Source organism: Talpa occidentalis, unplaced genomic scaffold (genome assembly GCF_014898055.3).
Source record: "Talpa occidentalis isolate TD23 unplaced genomic scaffold, MPIMG_talOcc4v2.1 talOcc4.9, whole genome shotgun sequence".
Lineage (NCBI taxonomy): Eukaryota > Metazoa > Chordata > Mammalia > Eulipotyphla > Talpidae > Talpa > Talpa occidentalis.
Genome location: NW_023605305.1, coordinates 100781522 through 100806836, shown reverse-complemented (window position 1 = coordinate 100806836; position 25315 = coordinate 100781522). Strand labels below are relative to the sequence as shown.

Here is a 25315-nt window from a genome sequence, read left to right as displayed (position 1 = left end):
TTCAATGTCTAATGTATACTTCTGTGGAAACACTTGTTTGTCCTTCGCTAGGAGAGCCTTTGTGTTCCCAGTTCTGAAATGCCTTCAAAACTCTAAGGAAAAGTGATCCTCAGCCTGGAATTGCAGAATTCAACCTATCAGTCAAATGAATCAAAGGTATCAAAATTTACCTCCCACACAAGCTTTCTGAGAAAACTATTCTAGGATGTGCTTCAAGAAAGGAGAAGAACATACGAGATTCAGGAAAATGAGGGATCCAACTGCAGAATGGGAAGAGAGTCCACAAGTCAGAATCACATACTGGATGCGTTGGAAGCTTTTGCAAAAGCAAAAATTCTATTCCAAGTGCAATCTTGAACAACGCCAGAGATGAATATAATAATAAAAAAGTGAAGTGATAGGGCCATTTCAGCCATATAAGCCACTCTCTCCTATTTATAAGAACCTCACGTTTGGGGCTTCCCCTGGTGGTGCAGCAGTTTTGCGCTGGGCTGCGAAGCTGCCCGCAGCCTCTGCAGTGCCAGTTCGATCCCCGGCCATCGGCGAGGGTCCCACATGGCGCACAGACCTCTCCTGCCACGCAGACCTCTCCTGCCACGCCTGCTGCTCCCCTCAGCAGTGTATTTTGTCAGCCTGCCTGTTCTGTTCCCCGCTCTGGCTCTGGTGAATTCTCTTACCCTCCCGCACATCTGACTGTACCCAGTGCTTGTATAAATAAATAAAGCTTTTTTAAAAAAGAACCTCACGTTTGCACAAACAAACCAACGCTGTAATGCTATTCAAAATACATCTGAATTAATGTAAAACTTAAGGAAACAAAAATCTATGTGGAAGAGGAACTCAGGCCTCCTAGAATTCTGAGTATTACACACAAAGACTTCTATGTGTCCTATTGGGTATTTAGCAGAGACCTTAACCATGCAGGCCACCTGGGAAGGTTTGAAGACTTCTCAGGTACTGTTAAGCCTCACTTTTGGTATCTAATTCATTCTTCATGGTGACTAATGATTAATCAAGAATGACCAAAGGGGAGAACCTACCAGAGCCTGCCTTGTGCTCTCAGTCCCAGTACCTCTCCACAGGGAACCCAATGCACAATCTCTGGCCCAGCTGCTCCAGGACCAGCAGATTCCATGAAATCGAGCCACATGGCTGCTGTGAAGCAACAGTGAAGCAGCAGTCCCGGGGAGACCTCATCTCTTTGCTTCCCAAGGAGCAGTTTCAGACCCCTATCACCCTCTGGAGAATATGCGCATCAGTGCTGTCTTTTGAATTCCAGCTTGGCCTCCATAAAGGCAGGAAAATGAGAGCCAACTACACTACATAAAGAAATGCCATTTTTCAAGATAGACTTCTTTATAGATTGATAGTCCAGCTAAAGAATGGTATAAAGTATAAAGATTTATTTTGCTCTACCAGTTATTCTCAATAAACACACAAAGAGAAAACCAAACTAAAATCCATTAAATTGCATCCACAGATTTCAGCTGGGTAAAGTAACTACTGACCAGTACATTAATAAAACAGTGACAGAAAAAGTTACTGGGCAGCCTGTGGTGTCTGCCATTAAGGAAAGATCTATTAGATAAAATATAGCACAGTAGAGAATAAAGATGGAAGAGCTATAATAGAAAAATGACATAAAAGGAGAGTTTGAAATAGAAATGAGTAAAAATAGAAGTCAAGGATTGGAAGAAAAGGATGAAAATGGAACTCTTAGCAGATTTTTAAATGATTTGACTATGAAAGGAGACTGGGTCATCTCTCAAGCTCTTTTTAGCTCTCAGATATTGAACTCGTGAGATACAAACATTAGGGAAAGGCAAAGATAGTATCTTCATAATAAGCTGCTTCTCATCAATAAAAATTGTGGGTTATCAGAGCCCCCCAAAATCATCTCCTTTCCCTCTTCATGGTTCACCCACCGTCCACACCACAGCAGACTGACTCTAACAGCCTCTGTGCATCTCAGCAGCATTCAGGTTGGAAATGGAATGCTTAGTGGTCCCCCGAATGGAAATGGTACACACACACATACACACGCACACACACATGCACACACACACTACTCAGCTATTAAAAGTTAAGATGAAAGTCAAACCTTAGAATTTAAGTTTTATTCACACAGATTTTTTTTTCCAAGATGTACCATGCTTATGAGCATTTGATGTAAAAGAGCAAAGGATTTAATTATCACAGTATTTCAGAGATGTAGTTAAAACACCACATCCTTATTTATCTGATTGTCAAGTGATGTGAATTCAGCGGAACATTAGCAGCACCTGCATCTAATTAATATCAAGAGCATCTACTGATTGGTGTGCTAATATTGGACTATGGCCCTAGGGCAGGAAAAGGTAAAAACCGTCACATTTCTAGGAGAAAAGAAAAAGGACATTCTGACTATATCTATGCTCAAAATCACTGTATGTGATGTACTAGAGCCACACTGAGGACCTCAGTGAGTGTAGACTCTGGAGTGCCGGGTTCAAATGACAGCTCCAACACATACTTTGTGTTCTTGGGCTAATGGCTTAAACTTTCTCTGCCTCGGTCATGTCATCTGTAAATTGGGCCTTCTAAAACCACAGCCTTGGGGCCTCCCTGGTGGTGCAAGGGGTTAAGTCTCAGCACTATGAAGCTATCAGCAGTGAGTGCGGCATGAGTTCATTCCCTGGCCAGGGAGGTGACCCACGTGGCACAGCAGACCTCTCCTGTCTCACCCTCTGCTCCCCTCAGCAGTGTATTTCAGCCAATTCGCCTGCTCTGTTCCCCATTCTGTCTCTGGTGGATCCTCTTACCCCCTGCTCCTCTGACCTATCCCACAGTTCTTGTATGCAAAATAAATAAATCTGAAAAAACAAAAAAAAAAAAAAACCAATTAAAAAAAGCCTCATCCATGACTATGGCCTGAATCATTCTGGTTAATACTTTTATTTTCCTTTCACCCACCTCCTAACCACCAAAAAACCATATATTCACAACCTTATTGCCTATTGATAGGTGACTGGTAAAGAAGTTGTAGTACACACACACACACACACACACACACACACTACTCAGCTATTAAAAGTTAAGATGAAATCTTGCCTTTTGTGATAACGTGACTAGAACTTGAGGTGATTATGCTAAGCTAAATAAGTTAGAATGTGACTGGCAAATACCAGATGGTTTCATTCATATGTGGAATATAAAAAACAAACTGGCAAAACACAACAAAAATAACTTTTAAACTCAGACACATATAGTGACTGCCAGAGGTGAAGGGGGGTGAGCAGTGAGCAGAGGGGGATCCCTTTGATGTGTGATGACACTAGAGCTTTGGTGGTGAATGAGTGATGCATAGACCTCTATTGAGGTGTGAAGCTGTATTCCTGGTATTAAAGAGTTTTGTAAATAAGTGGAATTTCAATAAAATATTAAATAAAGTGCTTTTAAAAACCCATATATTAAAATTCTCCAAATCAGTCAATGAGAGAATTTCCTAATAACCAGTCACAGGAAAATTCCTATAGGCCTAGGAATCAAAAAAAAAAATTAGCACCTGCTTTCAATTTTACTTTGAAAAAAAGTAGCTAGGCTTTTAAAGCCTTGGATAAACTATTTCTTCAGTTGTCACATTAAAATGTTTCTTCTTAATACTTGTTTCCATTTTCAAGTAAAACCTTTGCTTTTCTACTTTCTTTCTGTAACTATTCTCCAAATCAGAGTATCCTCCTTGACAATTGTACTCCTTTAAATTACAGCTTTTTCCTTTTTAAAAATAAAATCTCTATGTACAAAGTAAATAAATCCAGAATTTCCATGGGCTCCCACTCTGAACATTGGTATGGAACTTGAAACACTAAATCATTGCAGCATTCTCAACTTTATTTTCCTACTGGGAATTCACAAGAATGATAAAGATATCACAAGCTGTGATACAGTCACTTTGAATAAACTGACTTCCTAGAGTCATGGAATGTTCTGAAGCCAGCACCAGATATACTAGTAAAAAGGAGGAGTCGCACAAAGTATCACCTAACTATGAAGTAGTCCAGAACCCATATATGTCACTGTCTCAAAGATTAATCATACCATTATTCTCTGGCATTTCTCAATTCTTTTATATCTGACCCCTAAAATGCAAAAACAATAACACTTATGAATGACTAGACTAAAATAATTATTTGGGGGCCTCCCTTGTGGCCTAGGGGTTAAGTCTCTATGCTACCACCCCTACATTCTGAGTTCAATCCCTGGTCAGGGAGCTACCCACATATAGCACAGCAGACCTCTCTGGTCTTGCCCGCTGCTCCCCTCAGCAGTGTTTTTCAGTCTGCCTGTTCTGCTTCCCACTGTCTCTGGTGAAACCTCTCACCCCCCACACCTTTGGCCTACACCCCAGTTCTTCTACCCATAAATAAATCTTTTTTAAAATAATAATAAATAATTATTTTGGAGGGTTGCATAGCATAGGGAGGAGGCAAAACAGCCGACATTTGAACATATGTTCATGTTTAAAATAGACTGATTTTCAATTTCACTCATATTGTATGTTTTACTCTCCCAGTGATAAATCAATATTATTCTCAAATTCAACAAATGAGGAGCTAAAAACAAAATGAAACTGAAATTTCTAACTTCCAGATGTTAATTTAATACAGATTTTTATATAGAAAGCATTGTTTTACTTATGCATGATAAATATGTCTCTCAGCTAGATGAATATATGCTATGTGTCTTTTCAGAGGTCATAACTCAAGGCCCTATTTATTTGAACTCTTTCTGGGAAGGAAATGCTGACCAGAGCAAGAAAAGTTTTCTTTCATAGCTGTATTATCACATTAATATGTCAGTTCAGATCCGTTTTGTTTGCTTTGAATAGGCCAAACTACAACACAGAGACAAGAAAAGTCAACAAAGACACTTAACATCAACATGACCTTGGCTAAGATTTACATTTCGTCAGGACAGATGACTCAAACAAGTAAACATAGCCACTTCATCTGTGGCTGTCCTAGAGAACATATCATAGGGCTGAAAATCAGTTCCTTCAGCATTAGCCATCCTTTGTCTTTGGGGGGAAAAACCCACCTCACTCTCCCCATCTTCAAGCACTCAGGTTAGCTTTCTTGATTAAAGGAACAGGTTTGGGGTGCCAGTCATTGACCTAAGAGTTATGATGCCTCTCCTCCATGTTGCCTTCTAAGAGGGTGTTTAAGCTTGAGCCACAGTTTTCTGTTCAAAGTCCATGTCCTGGTCAATTGGGTCACTGCCCAGCAGAATGTAAATCTATACTTGCTGCTTAAATATTTTTAACAGCTTTATTTGGCCATATAAAAATATAAATGTAATCCAGGTGCTAAACCTCACCTGAGGCATACTAACTAAATGAGGAGTTAGACTCCCAGTTCTCGGTGTAAACAACTCTGCAGCCTTATGTAAGTCACAGATTTTATGGGACTTCAGTTTCTGATCCACACAAGAAGGAAACTAAAATGCAAGATTTCCATATTGTTTCCAGTGCCAAAAATACCGATAAGCCTAACTCTTAGTAACGTCACCTACATTTTTTATATTCAGAGGTAGTAGAGTATAATAGAAAGAGCAGATTTAGAATCAGTTATATACATGGATTGAATGATACTTCTAACACTGAAGTTGGAACTTCTCTGCTTTTCAATCTTCTTACTAGAGAAGAGATAATATTACCTAACTCATCACCCTGCAGTTATAAAGATTAAGTAAGTCAGATAATGTATGCAAACCATTTCAAGTGGCTTGCTTACATTAAAGCCTCAATTTTAAAAAGTTGGTCCTAACTATGTTTTCAATTATGGACTTAACTTCAGAAGTCAACAGGAATTTCAGGCTTTTAAAATAACGCCTTGGATAGGTACATTTCTTCAGCTGTCACATTAAAGTGTTTCTTTTTAACACTTATTTCCACTTCAAATAAAATGTTTGCTTTTCTATTTTCTTTTTGTAAATAGTCTCCAAATTAGAATAGCCTCCTTTATAACTATGCTCTTTAAATTACAGCTTTTTCCTTTTTAACAATAATCACTTTCTTTGCTTCCATTCTTCCTTTATAGCTGGATGATTCTATATCTAAAACTTTGGTATCATCAGCATCTCAAAGGAGAGATACCGCTATGTTATACGTGCTCAACTGGGAAACAAATGAGGTTAGTCTTAACAGACACAAAACTCTTCTTGAGGAAAACTTACCTCTCCAAATCTCTCCACATTTTGTGTTTTAGGTAAGTTTCCACTGATAGACATATCATCCAAGCTAGAAAGAATTTTATTAATACCTCCTTCACTGGATGGTCTATTTTTCAGTTTGGATCGAAATATGTCTCCTTGGACCCACAACGATGCCTGTTTCCTGGCAAAAGAAGAAAAAACAAAATAATCAAAATAAATTAGTATCAGATCTTCAAAATTATGATATGTAATAGACAAAAAGATTAAAAAATAAAGATTTACAAATCAAGCTGGGAAAAGTATGAAATCTTAGAATACAGAGGAAAAGTTACTCTCTTAGAACCAAAATAAATTATATCAAAGTTGTATTTAATGCAAATACCTATCTTCAAAGATATATCTACAAAGCCATACATGAGGCAACTATAAATCAGAGACATTCTGCAAGGGAAGGAAAGGCAGAGGGATCAAAACAGGGGAAGAAAAAGCAAAAGGTACTATGGTGATGGTGCACAGGTGAATTGGTGGTGTGAATTTCACAGGGACTACACCGGAGAACAGAAAGCATACATTGTACAAAAATGAACAATGATGTAAAATATATATATAATAAAATTAAGCCATACATGAGCTGATTATTAAATTTCCCTGATACTTATAACACATTCCATAGCTATAAAGACTGTGAGCCCATCTGTCTTTTAAATATGAATTTAAAATCTGTATGCTAATCTACAAATAGTAATCTGATATCTATTAAAATAGCTGTAGTGAACTGGACCCAAAGATCTAAAGGAAAGAACCTGAGTTTGATGGACATATTACCTCATAAAAAGTACAAAACACCTAATTGTGTGTGATACCACGAAAGGCACTGAGTACACCTTTAGAAACTCACTCTTCTAATCTAAAAACAAGGCTTATCATTCAATTAGGTTACCCTTAGGAGGAAAAGAAAAAGAAAATATGAAGTTCATCTATAAGCTTCCTTTCAGTCAGTAAAGTACAATTACAAATTTTCCGGATTATAAGGAAAGAATTGAAAATATTTAAGCAAAATGACAGGTTGGAGTTCCAATTTTTATTGATGGAGTCCCCTTCATATATTTCTTTTAATATAAGTTACTGCATAGAACAGTTTTTGTTCTATTCTGTTGTATTTGGTCTATTGTGTTTTAGGTAAGTTTCTACCGATTGACATATCATCCAAGCTAGAAAGAATTTTATTAATTCTTCACTGGATGATCTATTTTTCAGTTCTATTCTCAACCACACTGTCATACAGAACACAATTAAACTGAAAGCATATGCTCATAATAAGGAATAGTAACATCCAACAAAATGGTATCATTATCAAGAATGCTGACAAAAGAACAGATATCTTTTTTAAAGTAACAGAAAGACCAAGGAATAATATATCTTAAATATTCCATAAATTACATAAAATTCAGATTAAAACGAGGAAAAACAACAACAAAAACCCTTGCTACATTGTATTGTCTCATTGGGGTCTCAGGAAAGGAATCCCTCTTTCCTTTAAACAAAGGTTATTCTCAAATCAGAATGATATTGTTTATGCTTAAATACTATTAAAAATCTGGAAGGTTAACCTGTAAATTACAACAAAATTATATCCCCCCCAGCTCTCAAACTAGAAAAACCCCACATGTAGGTATCATCCTACTGAAATACACACATGAATAAAAAAATACAAAAATGTTTGTTGCAACATTACTTGTAATAGTAAAATATTGGTGCCACCCTAATGGACAAGAAGCTTATTAAATCACAGCAGCTCCATCCTGTGAAATATTATACAGCCACTAAAAAGTTTGGGATGGATATGCATGTGTTGACAGGGAAGAAAGGCCATGAAATAAAGTATTAATGAGTGCAAAATAAAATGACACATTATGGAAAGTATGATCCCATTTTTGTAAAACCAGGAAGAAAGTTATAATGTTAACAAAAAGTTCATTGTTATCTAGAATATAAACTAAAACATTAAGTAGTTACCCCTAAGAATGGTGACAGGGAAAATTTTGCTTTCTATTGCATGTCTACAATGATAGACTTTTAAAAAAGTGTTTTAAAACAAATGTTTCACTTGTGTTTCTAAAAAAAAGAAGTCATCTAGAAGGAGAAAGAGTATCAAAGCAGAAACAACAGCATGTATGAAAAGGAAACTTCAAAACAGCCATCATAAAAGATAGCAGACAGCACATCACTACATTATTTTCACAATACTATTTATAAAGTACCTTTAGAAGTCAGTAGAATCAATGTCAAAATATTAATAGCATGGGGTGGGATTGGATGGTTGGAAGGCTTTATTAAATACAAACCCTATACCCTACTTTCAAAAACTATTTTTTTCTTTTACTTTTTTGCTCATTTTTCAACATTTTCCAAATAAAGCAAGTAGGAAAAAGAAATACCTATACATGTGATTTCTGGGACAGTCCAATACAGAGGCTCTAGATATATAAAATGTTATCCACATATAGGACTGGTTAACCATTTCTAGCATTGCTCTAAAATTGAAGCTAGTATAAATTATTATTAAAAAGCCAGAACATTTCTAAATAGACCAAAATTTAAAACAAATTTCTGTTAATTTTTTAAACAGAAAAGGATAAAGTAGAAATTCCAGGAATCTACACACACCAATTCACAAGGAGTGTGGCAGTTTCTATCATGGCAGAAGGTGCTTTTTGGAAGCAAACCACCAAGGAATTTTTTCTGAACTTAAGATATATAATATGTGAGTTTAGCATAACCACTGAGTCACACTGCATTTTTTTATACCAGCTGTAAAAATATGTATTCAAAACAAACTCTTCTCAACTTTTTTTTTCTACAAATCTTCATAAAATGATGCAATAGCTTCCCTAGAACTTTGCTTCTTCAAGAATGCTTGCTTTAGTTTTTCATTTTCAGATTTTTTCCCCACTTAATACTACATCCTTCATAACACCTTACTATAGCTTGAGTCTTCTATCCTTCCAATAGGAGAAAACACCCCAGTACTTGACACAGTATATTCAAAAATAGCTGGAAAAGGCTTAGATAAGTGCCCTGGGCCTCCCAGTAATAATAATAAAAAACTCCAGTAATAATAAACTACTTCACAGACTCAATTGTGTCACAAACAGTAAAAAAATAGTGATAAATGAAACATATAGAAAGGATAAGTGTACACAGATCAAAGACAGAATTCCTACCCGTCAAGAAGTTCCCAGTTTGGTTTGAGAAAAGTATCCCACCAAAATCCAATATTATAGCCACATAATCACAGTGCTTACAACACAGGAGAAATGCCCTTCACTACACTGACAGAATCAGAAAGGAGTTCTCTTAGAATCTGGAAGTATGTAGAAAGATGAGCAGAACTTAGCCATCAAAGAGTATTCGCAGAGCAAAGAAAGCAACACAGGCTTGAAGAAACAGATCTCAAAACAACAAAGTAGGTTTGGGAACTGGAGTGGCTGATTTGATTGAAGCTCAAACTCTCATGATAGGAATTTAGACTCGACCACAAAATTAAAGGAAGACAGGGAGGCTTTCAGAATCAAAAACCTGAAGCGGGAACAGAAAAGTTAAAGATCCAAAGAGGTTAAATGGAAAAAGTAATTCAAATTCCAGAATGTTATAAAATGAAAACTCTGGTGCCAAACATAAGGATGAAATTAAAACGGGGTATCTTTCACTTGCTCTTAAAAAGACTCAATCTGTCCCATCATTGGAAAGACTTGATTTGAATCTGAATATTAAAGATGAATAAGGTGTCAAAGCTGATTTGTGTGTTGCTAAGCGATGCTGTACGCAAATGCTTCTTAAGAAAAAGCAGCACTTCCCGCAAACACCTTTTTCTAATGACAATGGAAACCACGTGAGCTTTTATTGTGGTGTCTATTACTCCTTAAAAGCCTCATCTCAAACAGAAGTAGTAAAACATGTATTTTTAAGTATTTAGCATTTGAAAATCAAATCCTATGAAGCTAACATACCAGCTTAAAGTAAATCCTCCATTAATGCAAGGCATTTTGTTAGAGAATATAACTTACCCGATTCTGGGCCAAAAGAACATGTGCTTTTGAAATGATCTGAATAGAACATTGTTGGGAGAAGTAGCCAGGGTTGGGATTAATGGTTTTAGATATATCCCAGTCCTGGTTAATCAGGTTTGGACTAACCAAGTCTGGGACATAAGAAAATTGGCTTCCTTTTAAGTTAGTTAATTTGGATACTGAGCCTTCACAAGTCATTTCTAAATGTGCTTCTAAATTCATCTAGGGGCCTCCCTGGTGGCACAAGGGTTAAAGACAGCACTATCAAGCTATCGCCAGCCACTGCAGCGCAAGTTCGATTCCAGCCAGGGAGCTAACCCACATGGCACAGCAGAACTCTTCTGCCTCGCTGGCTGCCCCCTCAGCAGTGTATTTCAATACATCTGCCTGTTCTGCTCCCCAATCTCCCTGGTGAATCCTCTCACCCCCTGCAACTCTGGCTTATACCCCAGTTCTTGTATGCATAAATAAATAAATCTTTAAAAAAAGAAAATAAAATAAACTTCATCTAAAGAAAGCCAAGAAGGTTGTTGCAGTGCTATAGATGTTTCTGGGTTTTGAGAATTCAGAACACAGTGGTGGTAATGGTGCACCTTCTTTTATTTGTAGCTGACCTCTTTACTTCCTCACTCTCTCCCCAACCTTTCTCCACAACAGCTTACCTCTTTATCTTCAGCACTTCTTCCATCCTGGATACATATATTTTCAGTACTGTCCAACCCTGATCCCAGTGTCCATCTAAACCTACTACTTGGTCATTTCCTATAGGCACCCAACCCACTTACTTAGCCCACCTCAACTACTACTCTGGCTGTGACTGAAGCAGGAACATGCGCTGTCTACCTCTTATTGCATCACCCCAGGGCCATCATGCAAAAAGGTAGTCCCTCCTGAAAAGAATTGGGGTAATGAAATGGTCTAACTTGTTATCAAAGGAAGACCAGAAAGGTTACCCAATATTTGGGAGACAGGAAGAGACAGTCTAAGAATTCTACTCATACTTTGGTACAAATGGAAGATTTAATAGGAAAATGTTTAAAAAGAACTGGTAAGGGAGTAGGGAAAGGAACTTGATTCTGAAACAGACAAGAAAATTGCAACTAGTAGAGAAAAAATATGCTAGGGTCTTTTCAAACAGATTCAACTAGCTCATTCTAGTTTATATATAGAACCCCACAATCACTACATACAAAAATACAAACTTTTACAGCTAAACTTAATGCGTCATTGCTGACAATACTTTCCCCCCCTTATTAATTTTCACACAGGAAATGAAACAACAACTATTCAATCTTTTATCTTCAGTAATTGACAGGAGTATTTAAGATAAATTTCTGAAGCCAACACTGCCAAAAATTCTTATATATCTTATTCTTAGCACTTGAACCTATATTTAGATTTTATCTTTGCTTAACCCATAAATTCAATGCCAACCAAGTCAATAAATGGTCCAAATGATGTAACAACAGTAAATATTGAAAAGAAATTCAGAAGTTTATAAATGAGTGTTACTACAAAAATAAGACTGTCAAATACTGCAAACTCAAATTATGCAATGTGGTTATTATGTTAATAAACCACATTATTGTCTATTTTAAATTCTATTTAGGGCCTCCCTGGTGGCACAAGGGGTTAAGCACAGCACTGTGAAGCTATCAGCAGCCTCTGCAGCATGAGCTCGATCCCTGGCAGGCTAGGGAGCTACCCACATGGCAAGCAGATCTCTCCTATCTCACTCACTCGCTACTCCCCTCAGCAGTGTATTTCAGTCAGTCTGCCTATTCTGTTCCCCACTCTATCTCCAGTGAATCCTTTCTCACACACTCCTCTCCTCGTACCTCTGGCCTGTACCCCAGCTCTTGTATGCATAAATAAATAAATCTTTAAAAATAAATAAATTCTATTTAAAATATTTCAGATTTTAATTTCTTTATTCCAGGAAATACAAATTCTTACATTTTTCAAACAATTATTTTAAAATGTTAACTCCACATTCCTTGTCCCACTATATGCACCTTTTAAAAATAAATTATAAAAGGAAACAACAGGAATCAATTATAATTTTAAAAACTTGAGTACTTATTGTTAGACAATTTCAAGTATTTTCCATTTTTCTGAACAGGTTTCTGTCTCTTGTTTTGGTAATTTCCTAAAATAAAAAGCTATGGTGAGGCTATTATTTTCTGATGTTGTTCAATTCAACTGTGAAATTTACCAAGTGCTATAAGCACCAAGTTGAATGTTGCGTAAGTTGATAACTATAAAGAGTGAGACTTAGCCACAGACCCTTATTATATAAAGTGGTTGTTGAACCAACAGCATCAGACCACCCTGGAGCCTGTTAGAAATGCAGAATGTCAGACCTCACTCCAGACTTACTGACCCAGAAGCTGCATTTAACTAGATCCCCAAATGATTCTTACACACTTTAATATTTGAGAAGCACTCCAGACAATTGAAGGCTTACAACTAAATGCGGAAGCTGAAAATTATCCAACAGACTGGAAATTGATTAAGATATCTATGATTGTAAAGCAGAATGGAATTTTTGATTTATAAATTAAGGAATAAAAAGATTGCAACACACAATTGTTGTTTCCTAAAAGTAACTTCATTCAAAATGGAAACTCTACTTTGTAAAACGACAAATCCCTACAGAGTCCAAATTTAGACTTTCTGTGAATTCCCTATTCCGGAGCAAAAACAGTAAAAGTTTAATTTAAAATGTAAAAGTAGACAGAAAATCTGAAGACACTTTTCCCCAAAAAAGACATACAGATGACCAACAGGTGCGTGAAAAGGTGCCCCAAACCAAGAAATCAAGAAAGAGCAAGTGTTGGCAAGAATATGAAGAAAAGGACATCTTTGTGGAGTGTTGATGGAATGTAAATTGGGCAGCCACTATGGCAACAGCATGGAGATTCCTCAAAAAAATTTAAAATAGGGCTACTATATATATGTCCGGCAAGTCTGTTTCTGGGTATTCATCCAAAGAAAAAGAAAACACAAACTCAAAAATATTATCTGTACCCCCATTTTCACTGCAGCATTATTTGTAGGAGCCAGAATGTGAAAGCAACGTAAGTTTTCATTGGTGAATAAATAAAATGAATAAAGAAGTTGTGCTCTGTGTGTGTATTATATATACATTGTGTACATTATATACACATGCACACCCACACAAAATGGAATATTATTCAGTCACCAAAAATAAGGAGGAAATCTTGCCATTTATTACAATAGGGTGGTCTTTGAGGGCATTATAGTGAATGAAGTCAAACAAATAAAGGCAAATATCATATGATTTCACTTATATGTGGAATTGAAAAAAAAAGAAAAGCTCATATAGAGAAAAGACTGGTGGTTGCCAGAGGCAGTTGTGGGGGTTGGCAAAATGAGTGAAGAGGAATCAAAGGTACAAACATCCAATTATAAAATCAATGTCATAGGATATAATGAGGAGCATGGTTTAGTTAATAACACCATATTGCATATTTGAAAATTGCAAAGAGAATAGATCTTAAAAGTTCACATCACAATAAAAAAGTTTGTAAAAAAGTTTGTAACTGGGCCTCCCTGGTGGCACAGGGGTTAAGCACCGCACTATGAAGCAATCCACAGCCTCTGCAGCACGAGTTCGATCCCCGGCCAGCCAGGAAGAAACCACATGGCTCAGCAGACCTCTCCTGTCTCGCCCGCTGCTCCCTCAGCAGTGTATTTCAGTCAGTCTGCCTGTTCTTTTCCCTACTCTGTCTCTGGTGAATCCTCTCACCCTCCACACCTCTGGCCTGTACCCCAGCTCTTATATGCATAAATAAATAAATCTTTTTAAAAAATAAAATAAAAAGTTTGTAACTATGTGATAAAGAGTATAGCTAGACTCATTGGGGTGACAATTTCACAAAATATACAAATATCAAATCACTTTGTTGTATATCTGAAATTAATATAATGTTACATATCAATTATACCGCAATAAAAAATTCTAATAAAAGTAACATTACTTTAAAAATTAAAATAAATATCATATCCTATAAGTAAAAGAGCTCTGTGAGCTGATGTTCACATGGAAACTCTCATCAGTCCCTCAAGAATCTCTAACAAATGAAATTAATATATCATGATCCAGAGGTTAGTGTGATCCAGAGGTGAGTGCCATACAAATAAAATCAAATAAACCCTAAAAGCAGCCTGCTCCCAGCTTTATAATTCTGCAGGCACCTGTGAACAGAATGAGATTAGACTTAGCTCAATAATAAAAGAGATATATATGTGCATCATTTTAAGAGCTCTCAGGATGTTTGGTAAAAGTACCTGGGATTCAGAATGGTATTTTTAGGCTAAGAACATCAGCTTTAAGTAGAAGAAAAATACTTGATGGCTGTAAGACAAATGGTTTTATCTATAGCCGAAGGAAAATTTTGAATGTAAAATTTGAAACCCTAACAACTCAGAGGTGTTGATCTACAAATACATAAATCCATCCACTCGTAAGGATGCTAACTAACATCTCTCTTACTGCTGGTGGCATGAAAGGAAGATTTCTTCAAGACAGAAGTCCAAAACCTGGACAGAATACAGCATTCCAGAACCAGCATGATGTGACAAAATAGCTATTCCAAAGTCAGATTTAGAATTAACATCCCCTAAGAAATACTGATTGGATTTTTCACCTTTGAGAGAATACAATCCCTCTAACTAATTCAATCGCTTCTTTCTTTTTTTTTTTTTTTTGACAGATGAAAACTTTTTAATCTTCTTAATTCTTCCCTAATGAATGTGTTACTTATTCATGCTTTTGCGTCATCATTGATGTCACTCTCTCCATCTCTCATAGCATTAGTCAGGCTGAGAAGCTTTTTATCTTTCAAAACATTAGTCAGTCTTCAAAACCTGAGATCTGTTTCCTTGAAATATTCTTGGTACCCATCTAACCCCTCAGTCCAACTCCTAGGACATCTGACAAGTTCCCAAATCCTTTTGAATTGCAATAATCTCCTTTTTGGCCTCTGTCTCCAATCACCCTCCAGCCCCATCACCTTACACATTGCTGCTGCCCAATCTTCCAACACCAAATACTCTACAGTAGAAATAGTGTAAATAAGGAAATTTGGTGCTCTACATTTACTACATAAATTTACAGACCTCATAATGCTCACTATCTACACAGATAAATTAGTTTCCTATCTACACAACACTGCTGAACCAAGTGAGTAAAACGTAGTGGTTTAGAAGAATACATGTTTACTTTCATATAGTTCTAGATGTCAGAAATCCTGCATCAGTTTCACTGAGTTAAAGTCAAGGACTTGGCAGAATTGGCTCTTTGTGGAAGTTCTGAAAGAAGAATCTGTTTTCTTGCCTTGGCATGTGGTTCCTTCTTCCTGCTTCAAAGTACCTCAATACAACCTGCTTTCATCAGCATGTACCTTCTCCTCTAACTTCTCCTTATCCCTGTGATTACACTGAACCCACCATGATAATCCAGGATAATATCTCTACTTTAAGATCCTTAACTGGGGCCTCCCTGGTGGCCTAGGGGTTAAGTCTCAGTGCTATCTCCACTATGGCTTGAGTTCAATTCCTGGCAAGGGAGCTAACCCACATGGCTCAGCAGACCTCTCCTGTCTCACCTGATGCTCCCCTCAGCAGTGTATTTCAGTAAATCTGTCTGTTCTGCTCCCTACGCTGTCTCTGGTGAATCTTCTCACCCCCGTATCTCTGGCCTACAGCCAGATATTCTATGCAAAAATAATGTAAAAGCTTTTTTTAAATCTTTAATTGGATCACATGTACAAAGTTCCCATTGATAATATATCAAGTGAGTTTATTCCTGTGATGCTAGACTCATTCAATGATATTTTTTAGTCAATAAATCACCATATTAAGAGGCTAAAAAAGAACATTGATACAAAAAAAAAAAAAAAAAGCATTTGACAAAACTCAACACCCATCCTAAAAACAAAAAACAAAAAAACCTTAGGAAAATAAGGGGAACTTCATCAACCTGATACATCTATAGCAAACCTCCAACTAACACTATATACTTAACAGTGAATGCGTGAAAGCATGAAAGCCTCCCCTCCCAAGCTTGGAACAAGGTAGAGGTGTTTGTTCTCACCACTCTTATTTATTGTAGTGCTGGAAGTACTAGCCTGGGCAACCAGGGAAGAAAAAGAAAAAACACACAGATTGGAAAGGAAATAAAACCGTCCTGTCTGAAGAAGACATGATTGCCTGCAGAACTGATGCTGGAGCAACCGGACATCCATAGGTGGAAAAAATGAATCTTGAGCTAAATTTCATACTTCATACAAATATTAACTCAAAATGAATCACAGACTTAATGTAAACATATAACTATACATCTTTTAGGGAAAAAACTATCAAATCACAGGGCTCTAGGACTCAACAGAGTTCTTACAACTGATATTAAATGTGTTATCTTAGAAAGAGGAAAATTGTAAGTTGGACTTCACCAAATTTTAACACTTTTGTTCTGTAAAACACTCTATTAAGAGGATAAAAAGGGCCTCCCCGGTGGTGCAGCGGTTGAGCGCTGGGTTGCGAAGCTGCCCGCAGCCTCTGCAGCGCCGGTTCGATCCCCAGCTGCTTCCCGGCCACCGGAGGAGGGTCCCACATGGCGCGCAGACCTCTCCTGCCGCCCGCTGCTCCCCTCAGCAGTGTACTTCGTCACTCTGCCTGTTCTGTTCTCCTCTCTGGCTCTGGTGAATTCTCTCACCCTCCAACGCTTCTGACTATACCCAGTGCTTGTATAAATAAATAAATAAATAAATAAATAAATAAATAAATAAATAAATAAATAAATCTTTTTGAAAAAAAAAAGAGGATAAAAAGACAAGTTATAGACCAAGAGAAAATATTTGCAAACCATTCATCAGACAAAGGACTTACCTAGAACATATACATATGAGAGTGGAGATACATCTGCATTACACAGAATAGATACTATTCTTGTACATAGAATTATCTAGACACCTACAATTCAACAAAAAAAAGGCAAAGAGTCTTTTTAGACTCTTTGATGGAAAGGCAGGTAAGAGACAGAAAAAGATATTTCATAAAAGAGAATATACAAGTGGCCTGTGTGTGTGTACATATATAGAAATACATGAAAAGACATTCAACCTCACGAGTCATCAGGGAAAAGCAAATGAAAACTACAAAGCAAATTACCACCACAAACAAAAATATAATGACTCAAATTTAAAAAACTAAGACCACCAAGTATTAGTGTGTAAAGAAACTGGAACCCCACCCACTGCCCCTGGGTTCTCTGCAAAGTTCTCTAGCAATACCCCTGACAGTCGAATTTTCCACTCATAGCTATTTATCTAACAGATAACTTTGTCAAAAGATATGAAATAACCAAAAACTGGAAACAACCTAAATATCCATCAGTAAAAGAACCAAAATATTGTATGTTCAAACAATGGAATGTTACATAGCAGGGAAAATGTACATGCTATCACCACATGGGAAAATAAAGATAATGTTGAGTAAAAGGAAAGCTTGCACACTTCTTGCTTCTGTTTCTATTAGGTTTAAGCTCAGGCACAATTCATCTACGGTGTTAGAAGTAAGAACAGGGGTTACTTGGGCAGAGTTGCTGGAGAGAGAATGAAGGGACCCAGGGACTCAGCTGCATGCTGGGAAATGTTCTATTTCCTAATCCTGAAGGTGGTTTACATGGGTTTGCTCACTTTGCGAACACTCACTGAGCCTACCTCTCAAACCACCCACTCCCAGCTCCTTATATTCCAGCCATACTCCCCTTCTTCCTGAGCTCCAAAAATGGTAAGCTTGAACAAAAAAATGGTAAACGTGTTCCCCATCTCAGGACCTTTGGGGGCCCACTGCTGGGGACACAGTTCAGACTTCAGCAGCAATGGCTCCTCCTCATCTTCAAGGTCAGAGCTCGCTGCAAAGAAGACTGTCTGGAGTACTCAATCCAAAGAGCCTGTCCCGACATCACTTGTGCCCCATCACACCACCATCAGAAATCATCTCGAAGATCGACTTACACACTTGCTTGTTTATTGCTGACTGCTTTCATTAGGAATATCAGCACCCTGGAGAGACAGGACCTTGTGTGTCCTGTTAATGGCAGTATCCCCAGGACCATGAGTCCTTTGTTAGGAGTGCACACCTAACACATAGCCATTGAGCAAATGAGCGTCACCAACTTACTAAGCAATGTCTTCTGCTGTGGGGCTACTCAAGACACAGAGTTGGAAAGGGAAAAAAATGAAAGGAACAGCAGAGAACTAAAGGAAGCATAGACAGTCATATAAAGCAAAATGCCACCTCTGGTGCCACTCAGAGGCATAAAACAGGTCAGCCTATAACCCACTACTTTGAAGAGGTGAACGGTGATATTCTCAGCTGTAGCTTCCCACCACATGAGCTACACCTAGCAGACTGCCATGGGTAAGGTAAGCGTTCAGCAGATACCTGATGCACAACAATCTTCCAAACAATGGTTTTAAGAGGTTGATTAAATAGCTCAAAGAACTAGGCTTGATACAACTGGATGGTATGATTCTACCCACTAGCTCACATACAGTGCTGTCAACCAATGTCAATTCCATAAAAAAGAAAAATAAAGAACCAGATTTAGGAGTGTTGGGCTTTTTGTTTGTTTTCTAATCCTAAGGCCATTTATTCAACTTCAGTAAGCAAACAGTACAACAAGCACCTGGCAGACGCAGAGCACAAAAGCTCCAAGCTCTGTGCACTCATAATGCGAGAGAAGCAGCAGCTGATGGAAGAATAAAGCCCTAAACAACAGAATAATTTGTATCTCATAGGGTAGAAACCTAGGAACTTCTGTCTTCTTAATGATCTGTTCTCAAGAGTTTTTTTCCTTGTGTATTCATTGTATAGCTGCCTCGTTCTTTGTATAGCTGCCTCGTTCTTTTAAGCTAAGGCGTAACTGCACATTTTTCAGCACTTGTTTTTATCAGTTATTCTCTCTGGGATTGGCAACTAAAATCCCTCAGCAGACTCAAATCCTTTTAACCATTTGTAAAATTCATGATCATTTGTTTGTCACCAAAATAAAATGAGTTAAGTGGGAAATGAACTAGTTATATGGAAAAGAATGCTATTCAGAAGACATCCCAGCCTAAAAAGAAAGAAAGAAAAAAGAACTGTCAGTATCAGATATCATTAATAACATTCTAGAGCTGGACCTAAACCAGCTAATGCTAAATTTCATCTCCCTATTTTATAAGTGGGTCAACCGATGTCAATTTCTGAAATTTTAAGAGGAAACCCAAATGGGCTGTGTCCTTACAGGTTAAATCTCTCCACCTTCTGAGCTGGGGTTTGACAAAAAAGTTAATGAATGAGTATGTGAATGAATGAATGAATGGATGAATGAAGTGAGAGATGTTCTCCTAAATAGTTATGAAGCTAGTTTGTGGCAGGGCCAGGACTATAACCCAGTTTTCATTTCTCTTCTTTGGTAACACAAATTACAGCTACATTAGTTAGTGCTCAAGAGAACAGCAATGTCACTGAAATCACTTACTGACCTTAGTTGTGTTTTTTTCTCATTCTGCTTTTAGACATGCAAACAAAAGGAAGAATGAAGAAAGTGCCAAGTAGGATGACATAAGAAAATTGCACTGCAGCCAGATCACACATAGAAAATGACAGGAAAAAGGTAGGCAGAGAAGGCTCTGTGATTTTCTTCTCACTCTCACCTGATCTAAGAGATATAAAAGGTAGGAAGTTAGAATGCATTAGCTGTCAAATCAACAATAATCCATTTGAGGCACAGACTTTTATAACAATGGAGTCATTTTATAACCACGGGCTTGAGAGAGTCCACAACTACGGGAACAAGAGGCAGAAATGAGCAGGAACAAGGATGTAACGAGATCATGGGAGATGATATACTTACTCCTCCAGGAAGTGCTGCTGAGGTCCTATGATGGACCCTGGCCGGCATATTCTGATCCAAGCAATGATTTCCGCATGTGTAAACCTGTAGTGTTTCATGACGTAACAAGCTATCAACGTCCCTGTTCTTCCAAGACCAGCTGGAAAAGAGAAACAGACAAGAAATGCAAAATATAGCTAATGCATCCACAAAAACACTGAAATCAAAAATTGCAGTGGTTTCAAGTAAAAGGAAAGAATTTTAAGTCTACATAATAATGTAAAGCTTTTTATATGATGTGGGGCTACAAGATCATTCTACCTCAAGAAATCTGTTTAAAATAGATCATAGGATTAAAATAAACACAGATGAGAAAATATAAAAATCAGAACAAGGGTCTTGAAAACATCAAGTTCAACCCCCAGGACCTTTGGAAATGACTGTCTTTGTGGATACAGGTAAAGCAATGCTGCTTCCCTGACAAGACCTTGCAAACTATTTATTACCTGTCAAATGTCACATGCTCCCTGTCCTTGGCCCCAACCCCCCATCCCAGGTGAGATGAATCTATCGTTAATATTTGTCTGTGATACACATGTCATCAGACTAACTGATTTTATTAACATTATTATGAAGGTCATTTTTAACTATGTAAATATTTAGGGTTTTAAGAATTATTTTAATATATGGAAGCATAGAATCAAACCTAGAAGACACCCAAATTATTTTAGTCTAAGGAAGCATAGAATCAAAGCTAGAAGACACCCTGGTTATCATCAAGCCCCATCTACTACTAACCTGCACTTGGTTCAATATTCTTTCTGTAAGGTGGACATCCTAACTTCTGTTCAACACATTCAGAGACCACAGATTCATTATTTGCTCTATCAGTCATTAAACAATTGATGGCACACCTACCACCCACCAGGTACCGTGCCAGGAGCTGGGGTCACAATGACAAAGCAGACACTGTCCCCTCGAAAGAGCTCTCAGGTCACTGAGAAAGAACCAAGCAAACAAACTTCATTCCCCGGAGCTCTTTCATTTTATAAAAAAAGTTCCATCAAAACAAAAGAAACTCACACAACTAAATGAAACATACCCTAGAAATATGGCTACAGAATTGAGGCTACTAGAAGAGGAGCGGGGGGTGAAGGTGAGAAGAAAGAGGAGGCCCAACAGTCACTGGTGAAGGGCTAAGGGTGTTCTGGTGGTGGGTGTGGTGTGGGGACATGCACCTGAGGATGTGTGAACTGATTCCCCTAATCATAAAGTGTTGTAAACCAATGTGACCGCAATTAAATCAAAAAATAAACATAGTAAATCTAAAAAAATTTAATGAGATAAAATAATTTGGGTATCAGTATATTTTCTTTATGTTGAACCCAATCTCTACTGTATAAGACAGAGATTATAATTAGAAATGATTTTCAAAGAAGTGTTGTTTATTATTGTGAACTCTGAATTCTTCAAAGTGTTTTCACAAATTATTGCATTTTTTTCTTCTAGTCAGAAAAATAAATATTGGCAGGACTTTAAATTTTAGACAATATTTTAAATACATATATGTATATATAGCTATATGCACAGGGATATATGTATATTATATATGCAGAATTACATACATGTATATATATATGTACAAGAATATTAGCCAGGAAGCAATAAGCACAGATATTGAATTTAACTAAAACTAATGTCTTAGAGAAAAGAGGAGGGACTGTGAGCTGTTGTTGTCTTAACAAATATGTCACTGATAAGGACTTTAGCCGACCCGAATAGCAGAAAGGTCACTGAGCATTTTCAATAAGGGGCCGGCTAAGTGCAAGTCTGGCTGAAGAACATGCTAGAGTAGAAAATAAGTCAGATGGGTGTAAAGGACCCGATGGAAGGATGCGTGGAGTCAAGTGGAGAAATACTTGGCCAAGACAAAGGACTGTTGACCTATCATGAGGATATTTATCCCCAAAATCAGATACAAGCTCTGGGCACTGGTTAAGTGACACCTCTGCCCACATGTCATCAGTCTTTGGTGTATGCAGATGATGGTTTGATGAACACAAGTCCATGCTTAATGAGGATTCTGGAATTTATGATATTATAAACAGCTAGCAAACGTACAAGTGCTATCAGGCAAAAATCTACTTTTTTTCTTTAATCAGAGGAAAGGGCAAGATGACACTGCCAAATATTTTGGAGGCAAGAAAGTGAGATAACTGCTGGATCCGGCGGTGGTATAAGGGCTGGTGGTATAAGGGCTGAAAGAACAGGAGCCAGAGAGAAAAGCTCAGAACTAGGGCAGGAGGCAAGCCTGGTTCAAAGGGGCTTGGACGGGGTACAAAGAAGAAATAAAGAGAAGAGTTGAATTAGGTGACAGACGACTGAATTTCTGACCTGGAATACTGGCACAATGTCCATTTTATCAGTGAAAACATTCAGTCAGAAAAGGAAAGGGGAATTTTGGAAGTTTCACTTTTGATGTTTATGAACACCCCCCCCCGCCCCCCATTCAGGGATCCTTTCAGCACTGTTTCCTAGTCAAAATAAAATCAATCTTTTCTAATCTCCCCAGCACATGGAAATACACAGTATTTCAGCAAATGTTAAGACACCAGCATGTCGTCAAATGCTGGGAAATACGCTGTTATTCAAGTTCCACCAAGTAAGAAAAATCAAACCATGACATGCAATTCTTTTCAAGGTCCCTCTTAGTTTCATAAGTGTGAAAAAGGTGTGTCCCAAACAGAAAATTCTAATTTATTCTCAACCTTGATTTCAGTATTGCCCCCGAAGAATCTTTTCAGACATTTTTTCTGAATCCTCCTCCATGCAATTTTACTGCCACCGAGACAATGCCTCTCTCTTTATGTAGATGTGTAAATCTGTGCTTTGTACAGAAAAAAGAGTTTTCTTGACACCCTAAAAAACAATCTTCCTCCTGGGAGACAATATTGCACTAATGCACTGTGTTATCAGATGAGGGATTTTTATTAGATGGCAGGGAGGGAGCTATTTTCATCTGAATTACCTTTCTGCCCAAGATAAAACATCCACATTCTTTAGAAAAGAGTGAAGCTTAATATGGTCTCAGCGGGGCTCTCCCTTTAACACAAGAGTTAAGAGTCTTTTGTCTTTCTGTTCCTACAGAGTTGGTGAAGCCCTGGCCACTGACCCACTGACAAGAAGGCAGGTAATCACGTCAACACAACACAACTGCTTCCTTTCCAGAGTCTCTCCCTCAAGTCACTAACCTGGGTCTCTGTCCTTTATGGAGACAAGGGCCCCTTGGATATGCAAGGGGCTGGCTGCTTCCTATTCGCACACGTTCAACACCAAAAAAAAAAAAAAAAGGTGCAGAATTTTTCAAATTTCTCTCCAACTAAAGTTGCTTCCCCCTTTTTAAAAAAGAGTCTATAATTTAGATCTATAAAAAGAACCTACTTAGCACTCAATAGTTAGCAGCGCTCACCACAATTCAACAGAATAGGAACATTTCACTAAGTTTCCGTAAAAACTTGAACAAATTTTTTAAAGCATTCATAATGAAAGGGCTCCTGGCACGAGGAGCGAAGATGTTGAAAAGTGTGCTATTTATACCTGGTGAAGCGCCCATTGCCCTACCTTCCCAGGCGTTTTCTGAAATCTCTCTCGAACTTCAACAAGCACAGACCACCATCACCAGGTTGCCCTTCTCTGAACTATCATTGGTACTAGAAAATTTCACGACCTCAGAGCCATCCCTTTTATCAACTAGAAGGTAAAAGTACAGATATTGAATCATTGTAAGATTTCACACATTTCCCAGGAAATTAGTTCCTAGTTTGTCTCTATATATAGTACTTTATGTTGAGGCCTGACATATTCATTCTCCTTCCAGCAGCTCCCAAAGTTCATTTGACATTGGATAAGAGTCTCTCTCCCTGCTCCTTACAGTTCAATTAAAATGCTCGCTGCTGCTTGACTTCCTGTAAAATTAGCTGACTTAATTAGGGCAGATGTCGAAATAATTAATAGGCCTATAGTAGGTAAGTATGCTATTAAAAGCAATACAGATGTAATTAATTCAAAGGTGTAACCCTTATAAAAGAATCCTACATGTGTGTACAAATGGAAGAACCTTCAAAAAGATGTCATCACAAGCTAATATGACCTTCCTTTTAAGAATTAAACTCAATGCTAAAGGTTCTGATTTTAAATAAAATTATTTTTAAACTGCAATATAGGGATGTAATATCTATTTCTACTTTAGATTTGTGTGTGTATATCATTATAGATCATGCACAGATCAAAGATATAATAAAGTGAATACCTGTAACAAGAATGTTGAACACCAGAGAGTTTAATTTCACAATCTTTGTAAGGTGTGGAATGCTACAGACAGCGATGCTAAGTTTTAATGAAGGTTTTGCATTTCTTCGCCCTAAAATTTGTCCTAAGATGTAGCCCTAAGATGTAGCCCATAGAAACGACATGGTTTGGTAGTCACAAAACTAGTTGCCTGGGAAATAAAGCCAGGAAAAATACTGATTTTATGACACACAAAAACTTTGAAAGAGCTTGTGAATATCTCCTACTAAACATCAGTAGTTGCACGTGCCCATTAGCTCTCAAATTCCACTGTTAATTGAAAGCTATGACTTTTTCTGGGGCCTGGGTTATCGCTAACCAAATAGGATGGAAAAAGAGCTGATGGATCATACCGACCGCAAGCCAGCAACCTGCCACCCTAACCTGACCCTATCAGCACTGAAAGCACAGTCTATAATCAAGAGAACAAAAGGCACCTTCTAACAGCTCCACCTGGGAGGCAGAGAGAAAGTCCCTGGCAAGCAGGCCCCAACCCGCCCGCAGGGATCCTGACCTAAAGGAGCCTCTATAAAGCAGGGGCCACGTGCAGCTCCCTTCCATCCGTCAGGGTCTCCCACAAAACGCAGCTTCCCCTTGCTGCTCACGTGTTCAGCCAAGTACCTCCACCTACTCAAATCTTAAACATAGAAACAAGGGCCTAGAAAAGGGTGTTTTAATACCTGTCAGAACGAAAGCCATGCTTGTCTGAATAAGTCAGTTACAGCATCGTTAGGCACTTGGAAAGAACAGCACAATCCCCAACACCTACTAGACAATTAGCATAAAACGCAGCAGA

The 25315-nt window shown here is 37.8% G+C and overlaps 1 protein-coding gene across 4 annotated transcripts in view; it reads right to left on the bottom strand.

The window, feature by feature from the left end:
* The window catches only part of CDC14A (cell division cycle 14A), a 191020-nt gene that overhangs the window by 53555 nt on the left and 112150 nt on the right, over window positions 1-25315 (bottom strand). For all 4 annotated transcript variants that reach the window (XM_037500698.2, XM_037500699.2, XM_037500697.2 and 1 more), the window contains 2 exons: window positions 20194-20332; window positions 6214-6373 (listed from right to left, as the gene is read on the bottom strand). In XM_037500698.2, coding sequence (XP_037356595.1) covers window positions 6214-6373; window positions 20194-20332 — 299 coding nt within the window. The remainder of the gene's footprint in view (window positions 1-6213; window positions 6374-20193; window positions 20333-25315) is intronic.